The sequence below is a fragment of the Aethalodelphis obliquidens genome, unplaced genomic scaffold (assembly GCF_003676395.1).
Source record: "Aethalodelphis obliquidens isolate GAN/ISIS:26980383/991018 unplaced genomic scaffold, ASM367639v1 scaffold7, whole genome shotgun sequence".
NCBI classification, from domain to species: domain Eukaryota; kingdom Metazoa; phylum Chordata; class Mammalia; order Artiodactyla; family Delphinidae; genus Aethalodelphis; species Aethalodelphis obliquidens.
In genome coordinates, this window is record NW_020837951.1 from 11,936,326 (window position 1) to 11,956,668 (window position 20,343).

The 20,343-nt window shown below is 37.7% G+C and overlaps 1 protein-coding gene and 1 pseudogene across 4 annotated transcripts in view; one reads left to right on the plus strand and one right to left on the minus strand.

Annotated features, from left to right (window-relative positions):
- Positions 1-20,343, minus strand: part of RABGAP1 (RAB GTPase activating protein 1) — a 170,955-nt gene that overhangs the window by 38,543 nt on the left and 112,069 nt on the right. For 3 of the 4 annotated variants that reach the window (XR_003432507.1, XM_027104919.1, XM_027104920.1), the window contains 6 exons: positions 12,521-12,634; positions 8,569-8,643; positions 5,240-5,365; positions 4,491-4,634; positions 2,085-2,126; positions 1,696-1,824 (listed from right to left, as the gene is read on the minus strand). Coding sequence is in view for 3 of the 4 variants with exons in the window: in XM_027104919.1 (XP_026960720.1) it covers positions 1,696-1,824; positions 2,085-2,126; positions 4,491-4,634; positions 5,240-5,365; positions 8,569-8,643; positions 12,521-12,634 (630 nt within the window). In the remaining variant the exon portion in view is untranslated. Of the gene's footprint in view, positions 1-1,695; positions 1,825-2,084; positions 2,127-4,490; positions 4,635-5,239; positions 5,366-8,568; positions 8,644-12,520; positions 12,635-13,600; positions 13,604-16,691; positions 16,699-20,343 lie in introns of those variants that run through there. The other variant, XM_027104921.1, reaches the window with a different exon arrangement.
- Positions 16,962-18,963, plus strand: LOC113619358 (COP9 signalosome complex subunit 2 pseudogene; annotated as a pseudogene).

Sequence of the window (20,343 nt, forward strand, 5' to 3'; positions counted from 1 at the left end):
GAAGTGATGAGATGGTTAGACTTGGGCATTGGTGATGAAAGGGTTGAGAAGTGATCAGATTCAGGATATATTTTGATGATAGGGCTTGGATGTGGAATATGAAGATGTTAAGTGTGAAAGAAAGAATAGAAGAGGATGGTATCAAGTTTTCAGGCCTGAGCAATGAGGTCCCACAAACTGGAGATGGGGACACTGAGGAAGAAGCAGGTTTTGGAGGGGAAGAAATCATAAGTAAGAGTCAGCATCCTTCGGTATGCTAAACCAGGTTGGGACAGAAAGCAACTCCAAGAAGCTCAGAGCTCATTTGGCTGTGTGCTGTGTGCAAACCCATCACTGGTGTAAATGTTACTGAAAAGAGTTTGTTTCTGCTTGAAAAACCAGGGAGGAAATAATCATAGTAGTAGCCATTATTTCTTAAACCCTTACTAATTATCAGGCACTAAGGTAAGCACTGTACAATCCTCACACGTAAAAACACTTAATCACAGTACCTAGCACATGGTAAAATATCATTAAATGTTATCCATAATACTTGTGAAGGATGTAACATTTTACATTGAACGATAACTTTAATGATTATTTTAATTTCTAGAAGTTCTATTTCCTTTCCCTCCCCCCCAAATCCCCCATTCACTTTATATCATGATTCCTATTTTTTATCAGGCTAATACGTAGTTTTTGTATTCCTGCTTTTACAAACAGGGTGGCCATTCTGAAGTCCTAACTTTATGCAGAGATTTCAGTTTCATTTTGGGGCCTCCAGAAGGCCCCAAATCATGTCTTGTCTTCGTGAGTAGTAAAATCCTAATACCTACCTCTGGTTCTATATTCCCTTGGAATGCTCTTTTATTATCACACACAATACTCTGAGCCACTTTGTTTAAGGCACCTGGGTATTTCTCTTTTTTCTTTCAAGTTCATCCAGGTATTTAAACATTTCTTGGATTATACTTTATTTAGCATCTCCAAATGTTTAAAGAAGGGTAGCCTGAGTTAGCTCAGTCTGACATATAACCAGAACCAGAAATCCAATATTACTTTACAGATGAGGAAATTGTGCCTTAAATAGGTGAAATAACTTTGAATTCAGATCTCTCTCTAATTCCCAGTCCGTACTCTAATTCAGTAGATAGTGAAGCTTCTCTCCTACCACATCTGCCCCTGACACACTGATCACAATTCTACCCTCTGGAGACACACTGAGTAAATATGACAGTCAGTCTTTTATGCACCCTATAAGCATCTCAATACAGCTATTTATTCTGTCTCCCATTTGCCTCCACCTCTCAAATTCCAAACTAAACTCCCTCAATTACTTTTTCTTCTTTAAAAACAAAACTTTTATAACATGAACACAAGGAGATTCTTCTTTTTTTTTAACCTTAAAAAAATGATACAAATCATAAATGCTTCACTGGAAGTGATAAATAGTGAATAAGTTTCCTTCATGTATTACTACTTTCATTTTAGGGAATTTCTGACCATAACAACAAATACTGAAAGTTAAAGGACAGCACAGTAGAAATCATGAAACCTGATATTTAATTCATAGGCTGTAATATATATGAAAATATTTAGAAAATTATACAATACAAAAGAAAACATTATTATTAATGTACTATAAATGTTGACAATTTGATCAGGAAGAGTGAGACATTAACAAAGGAATCTAAATTAATGCAAAACTGATTTTACCTTCATGTTGCAAGCTAATTCCATCAGTTTTTTTGCATTTTCTTCTGAGCGATATCTCTTAGGAAGCTGAACCCTGAAGAACTTCAGCGCACCTTCAAAGTCTGTCAATAGTAAGTCATCTTTGGAAGTCTTGAAGAAAGAAGAAAATACAACCATGTACAGAAAAAGTTTTCTGCTATGAAGGTGCCCAAGAAGGATTTTATAATCCCAGCACCTTTATAATCCCCAGAAGATACTTTGTAGCCTTTGCAGAGCTACTTGCACATATCCACTGTCAGGGACAATGCTAGAGCATAGTGGCTGTTCAGAATGAGATTAAGACCAAGATATTGCAAGTGCTGAACAAGGAATACCAGATAACCCAGCTTACAAATAAATGTGTACTGTACCTTTAATAATCCAAGGGCGACGTTAAAAATAACACTTATTCCCTAAAAGAAAACACAGAAAACATTTTCAGTGCTTATATATGGATTATTAAAAGCTGTTTGTCTTCAGAATACCCCACAATTTTTAGATAAACTGTAAACACTTAAGGAATGAATCTTGAAAATATCTTGGGGAAAAAAATTACAGGGCAACCACTGAAAAACCACTTAAGGTAGACCCAGTCTCCCATTTTTTTGAGAGAAGAGCTTTTCTAGAGCTATTCTCGCAATTCAAGAATGCTTTTCAAAGTATTCTATGCTTCCGAACTAAAACATTAGAGTCATAAAATTGTGATCTCTCAGGAAGTAACTCCTGGTGGCTCTTCCTGTATTCTATACTGCTCACTCCAAGTACAACAATCACTCTGTCCATGAGCCCTAGGACCCAGAACTGAATCTGCTCAGGGTTCCCTCTAATCTGCCTTTCTTAATCTAATCATTCTAGGAGTAGTGGGGCAAAGGACAGCTCAGGTGAGGCCCTAAAATCTGCTGACAGTGTTAAACTTTTAAAGTTTCTGGGCCTCAAGTTCCATAACAAATAGTCTCCCAATGGTTTTCTGAACTAATTAGTTGAAAAGTTTATGTAGGTTACTTAGCATGCCACCAGGCCCACAGTAACTACTTAACGAATGGTTGTTTATAATAGTGAAAAACTAGACAAAGGTTTGAGATTAGGAATTGGTTACATAAATTATGATATATCCAAAGAATGGGATACTTGGCATTAATTAAGAATAATGGGGCTGGGCTTCCCTGGTGGCGCAGTGGTTGAGAGTCCGCCTGCCGATGCAGGGGATGTGGGTTCGTGCCCCGGTCCGGGAAGATCCCACATGCCGCAGAGCGGCTGGGCCCGTGAGCCATGGCCGCTGAGCCTGCATGTCCGGAGCCTGTGCTCCACTACGGGAGAGGCCACAAGAGTGAGAGGCCCGCATACCGCAAAAAAAAAAATAATAATAATAATAATAATGGGGCTTCCCTGGTGGTGCAGTGGTTGAGAATCTGCCTGCTAATGCAAGGGACATGGGTTCGTGCCCTGGTCTGGGAGGATCCCCCATGCCGCGGAGCAACTAGGCCCGTGAGCCACAACTACTGAGCCTGCGCGTCTGGAGCCTGTGCTCCGCAACAAGAGAGGCCGCAATAGTGAGAGGCCCGCGCGCTGCGATAAAGAGTGGCCCCTGCTTGCCACAGCTAGAGAAAGCCCTTGCACAGAAACAAAGACCCAACACAGCAAAAATAAAATAATTAATAAACTCCTACCCCCAACATCTTCTTTAAAAAAAAAAAAAAGAATAATGGTATATCTGAAATGCTGTTTCTTATAATGTTTCAAGCTAGATAGAAGATACAAATTTCTTAATGGATTTTTATACGTTTTGAATATGGGATAATTAAAAATAAGGATGGTATACATGTGGAGGTGTCTGTCTATAGATAGTCAAGTATATGAGATAAAAAGAGGTTACCAGATAGCATATATAGCATAATCGTATTTTTATGTATTTTTATATAGATATAAAACCATAATATACATTATTACATAATATTCCATATGAAAAAAACTGTTCCACATAGAAACTACACATACACATATATGAAAAGGCAGAAAGAATATACACCAAAATGTTAAAAGTAGTTTCCCTCTAGACTGGGATTAGAAGTATTTTTAAATCTTTTTGCTTACAGTTTCTATAACAAACATGTATTATTTTTGAAATTAGTTTTTTCTTCTTAGGCACACACACACCCTAAAACCCAAAACTAAGCTGAGGCAAAGATTGTTATTTACTATAATATCTATTTTCTTTCAGTAATAGACCCCCAAGTTTTAGCAAATTCCTAGTCAGCTTAAATAAAAAAAAAACTCCCCTTAGAAGCTAGGTATGGTCAGGTACCTAACTTTTGGTCAATAAGAGGTTAAGAAGAAATGCAGGTGGAAATTCCAGGAAATGTCTTTTAAAAGAGGGGATGCAACCTCCCCGAACCCCTAAACCCCCTAGCTTAAATATAGAGACACAGTGGCTGGAGCTCTAACCAGCCATACGGAACAGAGTTGCACTCTGAGGAAGGTAGGTTACTGCCAACCTTCTGATTTCTTTTACATGGGAAAGAAAAATAAACCTCTACTTTATTTAGTCACTGTTATTTTGGATTTCTTCAATGCAGCCAAACCTAACTAATACAAATGTGCTTTTTTTTTAGCAGAGAGCACCTTTGACAAAACATGATTATTAGCATCAGCCCAAGGAAGAGGAACTTAAACCTGGATTTTCCAGCAATGAAATAAAATAACTGAGAAGAACAAATTCTGTTTTAACAGAGGTGACACAGGAAGGACACTACAAACAAAAGCCAAAGTGTGATACGTACCTCACATAAAAGCAGGTCGATGATATGGAAGACCATGTAGAGAGGGAATTTTGCAGTGAAGAGCGTAAGAAACCACTGGGAGGCATACATGTGTGCTTCAAGGCTTATATCCAGGAAGTGGTTGTACAAGTCAGGAATGTATTCCTGAAATAGCAAACTAATTAGTCTTGGGCACATATGCAGCTGTTGAACTCTCACTCAGGAGGTTCATAAATCTGCCAGAAATAGGCCAAAAAAGTCACATATTTGTGTTTTTCTAAAAACTGCCAAAGTGCTGAGAAGAACACTTATCATCTGGTATTAAACTGGCACTCAGCTCTCGTTTCCAGTCCACAAAGTAGCTCTGAAGAGGAATCCCCAAATGGTGACAAATATTTGGAAGGACAGTTTTTCTTTCCAAGTTATGAAATGTTTGGGAAAGTTTGTTTCACTTTTGTTATAAGATTTCTAACCAGTCAGCTTCAGAGCCTTGGTGAATATTTCTTGACTGAGTTTGCTGTGTTAAAGGCTCCTACAGTCATCTGATCTTTTGGGTGTTTATGAGATTGAAAACCCGGCTCACACCCGTCGGGTTAACACCGTATTAATCGTGGCATCATCGTTACATAGAGAGAAATGAAAAACCTAAAACCTGTCCTTAACCCTGGAGGGCTAGAAATCACCCCTGCTCCTTGGCACCATTTCATCAATCCCGCTCTTCCCAGTCTTGCATTCCTACTGGCAAATGCAAAGCTGGATTCTCTACTTACCTGCATGAGGCGCTCCAACTGGTAAAATTTGCAATGCAAATCTTCAAAGTTTTGCTTGAAAAGTTCCCTGAGACCATAGTCAAACATGATCTTGACCAGAACACTGAATGCCTGTTCCTCAGGCATCTGTAACAGACAGGCAAAGAGGGAAGGGGTGGGGGATCAAAAACATATACAGAAGTTTCCTCAGTATATTAAATTTATCCTTCAACTCTCCTATCTGAATACTAGGAAATTTAGTGATATGCAGTAACTCAGATCTCAGCTGTGTTTTGTAACATTCATTCATTCAACCAAGAAATATTTAACAATGCCTACTCTATGTCATACACCGTTCCTGTTCTTGAGGAGCCTCTCATACAACCAGTATACAATAGCTGTAAAATGCCTACTTAGAAAGACCAGTGGGAACACAAGAACAAGAAAGCCTGGGTCTTCCTGAGGGAGCCAGGAACAGGCTTCATCGGGAGGGCAGGACTTGAACTGAGTAGGAACAGGTCTATACTCGAGTATATGTTTCATCTTTCCCAAATCATAAGACCTTTGTTAAATCATTTTACCTCCTTAACTGTTATTTCATTTTAGTAAAAATGTTTTTCTTCCTCACTGTTACTAAAAACATGGTTAGTTACAGAAGAATTTTATGTATTCTAAGGTTTGAAGAAATGTTTAAAGTATTACAGTAACGCCTGCAGTAATACTTAAAATAGTACAAAAACCTCCTTTACTTCACTTCTATTTACAGATGTTACTCACTTATACATCTTCCACAGCTTTATGGAAAAATATCTCCTTGAGAACCGGGCAAAATGTCTAGTTTTCAAAATAGAAAAAGAGCACTGGAAATATTATTTAAGGCATGACATGACTGTAGCAAGCCTTCCAAATGTCAAGAAGGTGGGTGGGCTTCTGTCGAACAAGATGATGGAGGTGGGCTGAGCAAAGAAATAACTGGGAATAAAGCAGAGCTAAAGAGCAAATCAGACTAAGTAATAATGAGAAAAGGATAGAAAATTATTGTTGGAAAGGTAAGGGCATTTGGGGCAAAGGACCAGGCCTTTGAGGTCTTTACCATGGCAGGCAACTTCACTCTTCCACTCACTGAGGGAGAGACTTGGTCTGCCCAGAATGGCATTTCTGATGTTAGGTAGCACACCTGCCCTTACTCTGAAACAAGCACTTATTTTAACACGATGGCAAGCAGCATAGAGTTCAAACCAAGACACTGGGGATTTCATCGGGAAACTCATTTTAAAAGGGTTGTGACATTTAAATGGGGATAAATGTCCTTGCACGAAAATTGAGAACAAAGACGAACCACATAGACTTGTGAGACTCTGAGATATAAAGTCTGATTAAAACAACAAAACAAAAACTTAAAACTTGACTTCTTGAGGATGTGTTAATTAGCTTGTGAGAATCATTTCACAATGTATAGTATATCAAATCATCACATTATACACCTTATATATACACACACACAATTTTTGTCAATTATGATGTAAACAAAGCTGGGGGGAAAAAAAAAACTTGACTTCTTTATCAGTGTCATAGCTTTATCGCATTTTTGCGTGCCTATCAATACCAACAAGCTAGGCTCACAGTAAGAAGATGCAAAGTGGTTTTGTTTTACTTGTATTACAACCTACACAAAATGGCTTAAACCTCTTCAAAAGCTTCCTGTTCTTAGAGAAACAAAATCTAGACTGCGTGGCCTGGTCTCCACAGCCCTCCTCCAAGCTAGTCTTGTGGACCTCCCTAGCTCCCTCCCCCTATTCCCCATGGCTCGTGATGCTCCTGTCACACTGCCTTTCTTTCAGTTCCTTCCAGATGCCAAGTTTTCCCCATTTCAGGACTTCTATATACTGTACTATTCTCTTTACCAGGACTGCTCTACTCTCCACTCTCTTGTTTTCAAAACAGTTTTATTATTTTCATAACAATGTTAAAAAAAGTTAAATGATACAGTAAAGTACAAAAGAGAATGGATATCCCTTCTCATTTTTCAGGGTTCACCTTAAAGGTTAGCTTCCCAGAGAAGCGTGTAATCGAAATGAGGCTCCCTTGTTATAATCTTGCATCAAACTTTTCACTATACCTTCACAGCGCCACTGAAAGTAACAATGATATACTTGTGTGACTTTTTTTGCCTACAGCTAGTCAGCTTCACTAGCTCTGCATCCACAAGGACCGGGGCCACACTATATTATTCACTCCTGATCACTAGCACAGTTCAGACCATGACAGGTGCTCAAAAACTCTCTGCTAACATCACCTGTGTGGTATTTTTGCCAAGCATTTTAACCTGAATCATGGGAAAATGATCAGCCAAATCAAGAATCTGGGATGTTTTACAAGACAATCTGCTTTAATTTTTCAAAACTGTCAATGGCATGGAACATACAAAAAAGGCAAAGGGAATAGTTCAGATTAAAAGAATAAAATGAAATGACAACCAAATGCAATGCCTGATTCTTCACTGATCTTGATTAGAAAAAAAAGCTGTAAGGACTTTACTGAGTAAACAGGGAAAACTGAATGTGGACTGTGGGTAAGACACTGTGAATCAGTGTCGAATTTCTGAGATATGACTGTGATATTCTGGTTAGGTCCTTAGGAGATACATGCACAAGTATTTAGGAGTGGAGTATCTTGATGTCTGCTACTTATTTTCCAAAGATAATTTCAAAAAATTTCTTTTCCATTAAAAAAAAAGTGTGTGTGTGTGTGTGTGTGTGTGTGTGTGTGTGTGTGTGTGTGTGTGTGTGAGAAAAAGAAGAAAAGAGAGAGAGATGCAGAGAAAGCAGTGTGGAAGAATACTGATATATCAGGTCAAGAGTATATCAGTGTTCACCTTAACATTTTTTCAATTTTGCTGTGGATTTTAAAAAATATCAGTAAGATGGAGGGTAAAGGTCTTTGCTGAATGAATGAACAAATGAATAAAATGGTGCTAAAGCAACCCAACTTCTCTGCCTCCCTTCCACCCCAATACATAAATCTCAAAACAAAGACTGATGACAGCAGCTACTTTAGAGAAGATAAAATGTCCCCAAAGGGTTCAATCAAGACTAAAGTCTATCCAATCACCCTAGTAATAAAAAAAAGTCTACCCTTGTACCAATTTTCAACACTGTCATTTATTTTTTACCATGTTTCTCTCCCATGATGACACTGTACTAATTTAAGGAAAAGGTTTCCAGATATAGGAGTTAACCTTCATACGCTAAAGCCTGGCCAAAGGAAATTAAAAACCATGATCAAGTCTAAGGCTAGTATAAGCTGAGGCAGGACATGTGTAAGTCATACATAGAGACCTAATTACTCACATGGAGAAGCAGAACAGCAGCAAGAAATGACTGGCCCTGGCAATAGCCAATTTCTTCATCATACACAGAATAAGCCTGGGGGGGGGGAAAAACACACGAGGTGTAAATGAATGTAGTCACTCTTGAGTCATAGTTGCCTTATAGGAACTTGAACACGGGAACCTCGAAGATGCTACCCACACTCCACTGTGGCATTCTGATGGGCAGTGAATGATGCAAACATTTCTCTTCAATTCCAATTTTTCTTTATTATAAATAACGCTGTCACCACGCCACTTCCTGTAGCCAAGGAGTGGTAAGGTTAAGCAAAAACCATTTTAGCATTAAAAAAAAAAGTTGTCATTCCGCCTGTCTTTGCTCATGCTTTTCCCTCTTCTCTGTCTGAAAAATGTGTTCTTCACTGAGGCTCCAAACATATTCCATTCCCCCAGGATTCTCTCTCTCCTCGGTACTTCTATGGTACTTGTTACAAATGTATGGTTATTATAGCACTTACCACACTGCATTTTAAATGTCCATCTTCTCTACTAGACTGTGAACTTCTTAGAGGCTGGGGTGATGTCCTATTCAACCTAGCCAGCACCTCAACACATATAGCAGGCACTCACTAAACACTGTTATTGCTATTCATTTTTCTTTCTGGGAAAAAAAATCTTTTGGCAAAGATGCCAAAATACAATCCTTTCCACAATGCCAGTGATAACTTTTCTGATAAGAGGGATTACTCTGAAACCATTTGTGGGTTCTTTGGAATTTTCATTCGTATTTTCCTTGGCAGCAGATGATTACAACTCATCTCTTCTGAACGTTATCATTAACAGAATATTGACATCAAATAGTCCTGTGGGTTACTCTTTGGTTCTGTAGTTGTTCTTCAGAGTCTTGTTCTTATGGTTAATATTTACAGTTCTCATGTAAGTTGTGGGGGGAAAGGGGAATTCCGATAGATTCAGGACGCTATTCCCTGTTTGACAAATTTATTTCTGATGAAACTCTCTTTATTCTCCATTTTTTTCCCCAAGGTTCTTCTGTGTCCCAAGAAAGCAACTTAGAAATGGGTATATTTAAATTTCAGATCACTCAGCAAAATGTGATGCCAACGTTTATTAGATGACAAGTTAATATACACATGGGATTTTATCATTAGCTTTTGGTGAAACTATAGCTTTAAAAATATATACATATATATGTTTTACACAGCAGGCACTCACCAATCACTGTTTATGTTTTTATATATAACCATGCTTTCATAAATTCAGGTAGAATTCAATATAATCTCATTATATCCCCCATTTTGTCAAAGCTTATCTGATGAGAGGGCTACAGAACGAGAAACACATATGCTTTTCCAAAGACAAGAAGCACAGAGGGATTTAGAAATGATATTTTGTAATTTAATGAGACCACTTTCTACCTATCAAATCAGTAAAAATTAACGAGTTAATACCCATTTTGTTAAGACTGTTAAAAACTAGTAGTAATATATGCCAACACAGCTCTGTGGAATGCAGTTTGACAAAACTGATGAAGGTACCAATCGACAGTCGATTAGTCAAAAAAGAATAGAGGCCTCACAGTTAGATAGAGTTGGGCTGAAATCTCACAATTGCTAATGTCTCGGTCTGGCTCTTAGGCCCAGTGCTTATATTCCTTATTTGTAAGATAAGAATAATCACAGTATTTATATAATAGAGCTGATAAATTATTCTCAGTCCTCTCAAGTAAAGTGCTCAGCACATGGCTTACTCAATTATGTACTAAGATAAAAATGTACTGAATTTCTATAGGTAGAGAATGAGGGGAGCATTTTTCAGGCTCATAGAAAAGCTAGAAGGAATGCTTTATATTTCAAACATTTCCCGAAAGTTTGAAAGTACTTTCATGTACATAATACATTCGGGAAACGTTTGAAATATAAGGTTCGTGGGGGCTGTAATGAAATATGGGGAAGAAAAGGCATTTCATTAATTCATCAACATTTAATGAGCACCTTCTATAATATGGCGTGCACTGTGCAAGTGCTATAGATGCTAACATATGTAAGAAATGATTCTTGCCCTTGAGAACTTCACAGTTCAGTTGGGAAGTTTGACAAGTAAATCAACCAGAGTACAGTGAGAAGTTCAATGTGACTGAAGCATAAAATATTTAGGGAGTAAGCCTGGATATATTATAAAATGCCTTTACTACTAAGCTAATGAATCTAGGACCAGGAAATTAACTAAGGAATTTTTATTTCATTCTGTGGGTTAGACAAAGCACTAAAGGTTTTAGTAGGTCTAGTGGAGGCCACTAAAATGATCCAATTCTAGGGTCAACACAGAGAAAATAATAAATAGTCTAGAACCCAAAGGCAGGGAGACTAATGCAAGGCGGCTTTTGTAAAAAAGTGCCAGCAACGTATCATAGTGGCCTGTACCAGGGCAGTGAATAGTGAGGGAAGTACGGCTTAAAGAGACATCAATCATATCAAACTGAACATGGCCAAAGGAAGGAACTAGAAAATAACAGAGAAATGATTGTATCTTCAGCAAGAAAATGGCATGGGGAAAAAAAGGAGGACTGTTTTTAATTAAAAGAGATATAACAACTAACCACAGTATGAATATTGCTGGATCCTGATTCTAACTAAATGTATAAAGACATTTAGGGAAATCTGAATATGGAGTGGCTATTGGATGGTACTGATGGATAATGATGGATGATACAGGTGGATAATGATCTTATTTTTAGAGATGTACAGTGAAGAGTTTAGGATTATGATGTCTGAGGTTTGCTTTAAGTACTTCAGGAAAATTTTTTTAAAAGGACAGATGAAGAAACTGTGGCAATATATTGATAAATATTCAATCTGGACAGGGATATATACAAATTTATTTACACTATTCAACTTTTATGTATGTTTGAAAATTTTCATCATAAAGTGTTTTTTTAAATGAACCCAGTTTTAGACCTGTTTTGTCTGATGTACTCGACAGACTTTTACATGGAGACCAACAAGCAGCTGGAAATTTAGGCCTTGAGTTAATGTAGATTTGGGAACATCTGTGCAGTGGTGATAGCTGAAGCTGTGGGAGTGGAAAGGGTCACCCATGGAGACAGTATAGAGCTACAGGAACCAGTGACTGAACACCTAGGGGAAGGCCTCTGTTTTAGGAGCAGGCAGAGAGAGAGAAAAATCATGAGAGAATGAGCGAAGTAGTTAGAGAAGTGAGAGCTTAACCAGGAGGGTGAGAAGTCAGGAGCAGAGAGAGCTGCAATGAAGATCATCATGAGAGAGAAACAAGAGTGCAGTGGGGTCAGAAGTAAGGATGAGAGTCAGTGAGCACAGGGTTTCTTTCTGGGACATTTTGCAGGAAGGTGAGGGAGAGCTAGATTAAAAGGGTAAAAGAAATCCTACCATTTAATTTTTAATTATATCCTGTTCATTATGAATCTAAAATTGTGTTGTTACTGTTGATTTTACAAAGACTTTTCTCTCATTTTTTTGCATTCTTGAACATCAAATATAAATTACGTTTTGTAGTTATCCTTTGCATAATTTCAAAGAACCAGAATCACCATTTAAAACTGAGTCTTGGACTTCCCTCGTGGCTCAGTGCTTAAGAATCTGCCTGCCACTGCAGGGGACATGGGTTCGAGCCCTCGTCCGGGAGGATCCCACATGCCACAGAGCAACTAAGCCCATGCGTCACAACTACCGAGCCTGCGCTCTAGAACCCGCGAGCCACACTACTGAGCGTGTGTGCCTCAACTACTTGAAGCCCGCGCGCCTAGAACCTGTGCTCTCTCATTGTGGAGAAGCCATGGCAATGAGAAGCCCACATACTGCAGCAAAGAGTGGCTCCCTCTCACCTCAACTAGAGAAAGCCCGTGCACAGCAACAAAGACCCAACACAGACAAAAATTAAAAAAAAAAAAAAAACTGTCTTTTTTTTTTCATATGAAATACCTTGCATATTTTATATAAGGAATCTTGTCCATCTCCTCCTGTGTCCTTAAAGTAGTCATGCGCTGGGAATGTCCGGTTAATATCACGAGTGATAGCACTGTCCTGGGGAGACTCCTGTGCAAACATTAGGAAAGAGAAGGTTTAGTAGTCAATTACGTCCGTACTTGTTTGGGCTTATACAACAAGGTCTTCTCATTTACATGCTTTAAAATGCTGCAGGGACATACTTACACATATGCATGCCCAGAGTTATTGTGTCTTCAGGGAAGCCAAAGCAAAAGCAAATATTAAGGGGAAAAAAAGATGAAAGAAAATCAACCCATTTCACTCTATACACCTCACGTCTATTCCACCCCTGTTGCAAGGAAGTGCAGCTGGTAACCTTTCTATTGTAAGAGGGAAAATGTGATTCAAAATAGATTGCCCCGGGCTTCCCTGGTGGCACAGTGGTTGAGAGTCCGCCTGCCGATGCAGGGGACATGGGTTTGTGCCGCGGTCTGGGAAGATCCCACATGCCGCGGAGCAGCTGGGCCTGTGAGCCACGGCCGCTGAGCCTGCGCCTCCGAGCCTGTGCTCCGCAACGGGAGAGGCCGCAACAGTGAGAGGCCCGCATACCGCAAAAAAAGAAAAAGAAAAAAAAAATAGATTGCCCCCAGGAAAACACTCAACCTAACCTCAAAAGAAGGAGGCAAAGTGCTTCCGTTAGAAAAACTGGGTACAAAAATTGCTGCTTTAATTGATCCTTTGGCACAAAACTCATGTGCCAGGTTCTCAAAGGGAAAAGAGAAATCCCTTGATTGGGGTTTGTCCTAGGGACAAATGGCATAAAAATTCACATAGTGGTCTACTCAATAGGAAACTAGACTATTAAATGCCAAGGAATTCAAACAGGCTATGGGAAAATATTCCTTGCTTTTACCAATGGAGAAAAACTGTTTCCTCTTCTACAATGAGTTACTAAAACTGAACAAATGTCAATAATGTCATAAAATATGTCAAGCATCCAGCTATTTCTAATAGCTTCCCCTTGTTAAATTTTATTTGCTCACTTGGTAAATAACTAGAACACAAAAACATGACCTTCTGTTTTAACAATGCATTGTCTTCATAGCTAAGACAATAGACTTGATTCTCCTTGGTGAGACTACATCATATTCAGCACACCATCCAAGAGCCTGATACTCCTGTTTCAAGTGAAAAATGAGTGATATTCTTTCTTGCCGGGTAATTTCTCTAGCCTTTCAGGTAATCAGGTTCCCAGGGCCATAAATATTTTACAGTTGTGGGATCTGAACTAACTTTACCTTTAAAAAGATTTTTTTTACTGAATAAATTTGACATGTAACATTGTGTAAATTTAAAGTGTACAGCATGTTACTTTTGATACATGTATACCATATTGGAATATGACTGCTATAGCAATATCACATTACACAATTATAGTACATTACTGTCTGTATTTATAATACTGTGCATTAGATCTCTGGCTTATTTACTACTCATTACAAGTCTGTACCCTTAAACACTAGTCTTACCGCCTCAAACTCCATCTCTGGTGAACCATCTTTAAAGCCTATCTTTCTTAACCTGTAAACTATTTAAACCTTCAAAGACATTGCCAAACTGCTTTCCAAAGAGATTGTCAGACTACTAGTTTTTAAATGCACCACTAACAGCAGTTAAGGCAGCTCAGGAACTGTGGTGATCCCTGACAGGACAAAATCCAAGGTGAGACCTAAGACTACAACAGCTATTTGTCTGGCGGCAGCTTCCAGGCTGTAGCACATGGAGAAGGAACTGAAACAGAGCTGGGGATGGGGAGTGCCTCCCTGAGCTGAGAAAAAAGAGAGCAGAATTCAGGGAGGGCAAGGTAGCTAGAATTTATAGCTCAGAGTACTGGAGAGGCAAAGCTGAACAGAAAGAGAGCTGCAGAGCTATGTAGAGGGGTCCCTATGAGTCACAGAATCAGAAAAGAAAAAATGATAAACTGGACTCCATCAAATTAAAAAATTTTAATATTCAAAAACCACTGTTAAAAACATGAAAATGTAAGCCACGACCATGAATTTATAGGATAAATTACCTATAAAATCTATCTGATAATGGAGTTGAATCCAGATATATAACTCTCAAAATAAGACAAACAACTGATTTTAAAAGGGGGGAAATGGTGGTAAAATACTGAATAGATGCTTCATAAAATAAGACACATAGATGGCAAATAAGCACATAAAAAAATTTCAACATCATTAGTTATCAGCAAAACATAAATTAAAACCACAATGAGATTCCTTTACAAGCCCACTAAATGTTAAAATTAAAAGGACCCAATATACCAAGGACTGGCAAAGGGTGAGAAACAGCTGGAACTCTCATACATTGCTGGTGGGAATGTAAAATGGTACAAATACTTTAGAAACAGTTTGGAAGTTTCTTATATATAAAGTTAGACGTACACTTCCCATACAATTCAGTGATTCCACTACTATGTATTTATCCAAGAGAAATGAAAATACAAATATATGCAAATACTTGAACTCAAATGTCCATAGCAGCTTCATTCCTAATAGCCCATACTGGAAACAATGCAGATGTGCTCCAATGGGTAAATGGATAAATAAACTGTGGTATGTGCATACAGTGATGGAATACTACTCAACAATAAAAAGGGAAAAAACCTACTGATATACACCATAAGATATACCTCAAAAGCATTAGACTATGTGAAAGAAGACAGACACAAGAGACTATTTTCTATAATTCCATGTACATGAAATTCTAGAAGAGCAAAATCATAAGTTATATAAAGCAGATCAGTGTTTGGACGAGGCTGCAGCTAAAGGGAGAAGACTGATTTTTTTAAATTTTTTTTTTTTAAGTGTTACGCGGGCTTCTCACTGCTGTGGCCTCTCCCATTGTGGAGCACAGGCTCCGGACGCACAGGCTCAGCGGCCACGGCTCACAGGCCTAGCTGCTCCGCGGCATGTGGGATCCTCCCGGACTGGGGCACGAACCCGTGTCCCCTGCATCGGCAAGCAGACTCTCAACCACTGCACCACCAGGGAAGCCCAAGAGAAGACTGATTTTTAAGAGGTATTAGAGAACTTTCTGAAGTGATGGAATTATTATCCACCATATCTGTGGTGGTAATTAAAACATATTGAGTTGTTCACTTAAAACTGGTGAATTTTACTGTATATAAATTACATCTAAATAAAGGTGATTTTAAAATGGAAAAACAAACAAAAGGGGATACTCATACAATTGAAAAAGAGACCCAGGATGATGCAGGTCCTTTAGATTAAGAATTCCCAGTACTAATTTAGCTATATGTACCTAAATGATGGGAACGATGTCAATCCATCTTTACCTTAAGGCCTTAGAACCAGGGGCGTAGCTTAGAGTCAGACATATCTGGGTTTGAAAGCTGGCTCATCTCTTACTTGGCTAAAAAACTTTAGGTGAGCTTCTTATCTTCTCTGGCTAATAGCATCTACCTTATAAAGTTGTAGTGAGGGTTACAATTAAATGTGTCTATAAATTATAAACATGTAAAGAGATTCCAGTATTATCTGACATGTACGTAAAACACTTGGTAAAAGTGAAAGTGAGCAAAGTCTCCAGCATGGCTGACAGCTGGGGCTGTCCTCTGAACACACACACTCACACATAAGCACACACCCATGCACACAAATGCACATGTGCGTGCATGCGCACACACACACACATGCGCACTGACATACAGAACACTCAACCATATGGTTCCTAGAATATGTATTATTTTTATTTTTGTATATCTTATCTTCCTATAAAGCTATTCATGTAGGGGCAAAAACTGTACTTTAGTTTTGTAACTTCCACAGAGCCTAGCACAATGCATGACACATACTCAGTGCTTGATAAATATATCGAATAAAAGTCCAAAAGCTTCCTTAAGATTGAGTGATGGCAATGCTCATGTGGTCAACAGCTCTCCCTAACTAGAATCTCTAATGCTAATGTTTATTAATTCAAGACTCATGTGAAAGAGGCACTAAACTAAATCAGAAAAGAACCTTATTAATAATTTAAAAGACATTCCAACTAAATACCTGAGAAAACCAAGACTGCTATAATGATTGACTCATTAGTGACTTCCAAATTGTGTCATATGCAGGCAAGAGAAAATAACTGTCATGAGAAATAGAACAAAGGGGCTTCCCTGGTGGTGCAGTGGCTGGGAGTCTGCCTGCCAATGCAGGGGACACGGGTTCGTGCGCCGGTTCGGGAGGATCCCACATGCCGCAAAGCGGCTGGGCCCGTGAGCCATGGCGGCTGAGCCTGCGCGTACAGAGCCTGTGCTCCGCAACGGCAGAGACCACAACAGTGAGAGGCCCCCGTACCGCCAAAAAAAAAAAAAAAAAGAAAAGAAATAGAACAAAGACTTTGAGTCTAGCTCTAAATGCAAAATAAATCAAATCATCCTGCAATTATCAAGAGAAATGACAAGGAAAAGGAGTCTGTATCAAAAACATATGCTATATTATTGTGGGTTAACAATTTTTATTCAGCCTAGGATATGTGAATTCTCTTGAACTCAGTTTTTTAAATTTATTTATTTTTGGCTGTGCCACACGACTTGCGGGATCTTAGTTCCCCAACCAGGGATCGAATCTGGGCCCTGTAGTGAAAGTGCCGAGTCCTCCTAACCTCTGGACCACCAGGGAATTCTCTTGAACTCAGTTTTAATTTTAACCAACACATAGAATGTAAAATAGCAACACAAAGAGAAAACCACAGGCATACTGGGAATTAAGAAATCTTTATTTGAAATAAATCTGTTTCATGAACAGCTCAAACAACAACCGACCATAAATAGTCCCAGCTTCAACTGTGAAACTGCAACATGACAAAAACTTATTGCACCCCTAGAATCATTAAGAGGAAAAATAATAAACTGAACTTAACTAAAATTAAAATTTTTCTGCTTATAAAATATGCCATTAAGAAAAGAAATAGGCAAGCGTTACATATATCTCAAAAGGAACTGTATCTAGAATATATACAGAACTTAAAGAAAGAGACAATTACTAAAATGGACAAAAATTGAGCACTTTATAAAAGAAAATATACAAATGGCAAATAAGCAAATGAAAAGGTAGTTACCAGGACAATGCCAATTAAAACCACAATGAGCTAGCCAGCCAAAGTGTCTACCAAGGAGAATGATTTCTTGTGCAATGATAGGAGGGCTACCACCTGGAACATTCTGCAGAGAGTAATTCAATCAATGGAGATTTGGAAAATCAGAATGATAATTTCAAAGCACTGAAGGAAGATGACCCAAAGCAGCATTAAGTAATTTCTGAAAAGTTCTAGAACTTGAAAACAAAAAGGAGAAAGGGGACTTAAAGCACTAAAACAATGATTAAAATAAATTTCACATTGACAAAACTTTCCAGAAAAGATGGACATTTTATTGATCTATATTTGTAGTTCAGCCATAAGAAATTATTCTGAAAAAGCTGTTAATTCTGTTCTTGAATTATATATCCACTGGAATATTTCCAAAAGAGAATTCAGATTTTTTTAAATGTCAGATGAATTCACTCTAGGAATTTTATGAAACAACAATTAAAGTTCTGAAACATGCTAAGAATGATAGATTCTGGCTTAGGACAAGCATGAAGGTTAGAAAATTATATGAAGAATTGAGAGGAATATGGAAAGCTTCAAAATATTTTATGCCAGTTTTATCAGTCATATTAGACTGATGATAAAGATAACTTGGAAAAGGATATAAAATTATGAGATATATGACTTGGACATTCAAATGCACATAGAATGGGAATATAACAAAAAACTGAAAAAACTCTGTAACTGGTTAGTTCTCATCCATCTGCCATCCCTCAACCATTTGATCATGGGAGTCATCAGATAAGTAAGGGGGAAAATGCCCTTGAGATTAGGTGATTTTGAAAATTCACATGCTGAATTTTTGAAGCCTTCAAGAATGATAATAAATCGAGGAGTTCCATGTGAACCACTTGCTTAAAATATTTGGTCTTAGGAAATATGCTGAAGAACTTGGGAATAAATCCATTTGACTTGCCAGAGGCCAAGCTGTACAAAAATGATCCAAAAATTCTAACAATGATGAATTCAGTAAGTTCCTATCAGAATAATGACATCGTTAAATTTGAAAAGATTCTGAAAACAAATCACAGTAACGTTATGGATGATTCCTTCCTAAGAGAACACAGCAAAGAGCTTTTGTAAAATATCGACACCCAAGTGCTGATAAAATTAAGATTTATACCACAATACATAGTCCTCTTATTTCTAAGGAGTTAAACATAAATGTAGCTGACATAGGGAACCTGCTAGCACAAGGCATATTGGCTGACACTATTCATGGCCAAATTGATTAAGTCAACCAAATACATCCTTTCACCAGACTATAATTAGTAAAATGGCTTAACAGAGAACAAGCTTTTACAAATGTACTTGAGGCAATCATGCAGAGACATAAACCTTAAAAGAACAGGGAATGGCAAAACGACTGTAAGGTGATAGGTCCTGAAAACTACTGAAGTGATGGCAGACGTAGTTCTTTTTTAATCAACTGGCTTTATGTTTTGGTTGCTTCATGTATCGTAAGAAAAACAGCTTTAATCTCCAGAAAAAAACAAAACTGCCATATGATCATGCAGTATTAACATTTTGCAAACTTTTTCTGTTAAGAGCCAGATGGCAGATACTTACTCAATTCTCCCTTTGTAGAGAAAAAGTAGCCATAGACAATATGTAAATAAACAAGCATTTCTGCATTCTAATAAAACTTTATTTTCAAAACAAGAAGCATGCTGGATTTGCTGCAGTTTGCCAAGCCCTTCTCTAAATATACAACACAATAATTTGTCACCAGCAACATGACCAGAGAGAAGATTTTTGTAATGATTTTGAATATACTGACATGTTACTACTGATTAACTTTTTATGTTTTACTTGCAGAAATTCTGTCACAAACAAGCAGCAACAACTTGAAATGTAATTTACCTTTGAACACTTTTTTTCATGTAATAATGAATCTTAAAAATGTTTGCTGCATTTTACAAAAGTCAATTCTTCAAAGTCTGTATATTTCTGTATCTGCAACGTAGTAAAGATTTAAATGAAACCCTGTAATTGTAGTGCCATATTGTCCCTTATAGTTCAAGCAGCAATACAAACAGTATACACAATTCAGAAACTAAACATACACATTGAAACATATTAGACTGGCTAAAATAAAAAGACAATACTAAATGTTGGTGAGGATATGAAACAACTGGAACTCTTAACTGTTGCTAATGGAGATATAAAATGATACATCCACTTTAGTGAATTACATGGCTGTTTCCTGTAAAGTTAAATAGGCATTTACAGAGACCCAGCAATTTCACTCCTAAGTATCACACAGGAGAAAGAAAAACGTGTCCAAAAGAAAACCAAAAATGTACAAAAATGTTAATAACCTTATTTGTAATGGCCAAAAACTAGAAACCCCAAATGTCCATTCATAAAAAAAGAGATAAACAAATTACCATCCATATAATGGAATACATACATACATTGTTGGAAATAATTTCATTAAATACCATACTCTAAAATAATAGCACTTTAAAAATTTATTCACTAAACAAATACTAAGAATTAATACCTCACACTAAAATCCAAATCTTTTTTATTTCCCCTTCCCATACTCCTGTCAAATGGGACTAGTCACTGTTCCCCAAACATAATCCCAAATTAATGATATACCTTACTGCATCTTAACAGGAAAAATCTAACCTTTTATTTTC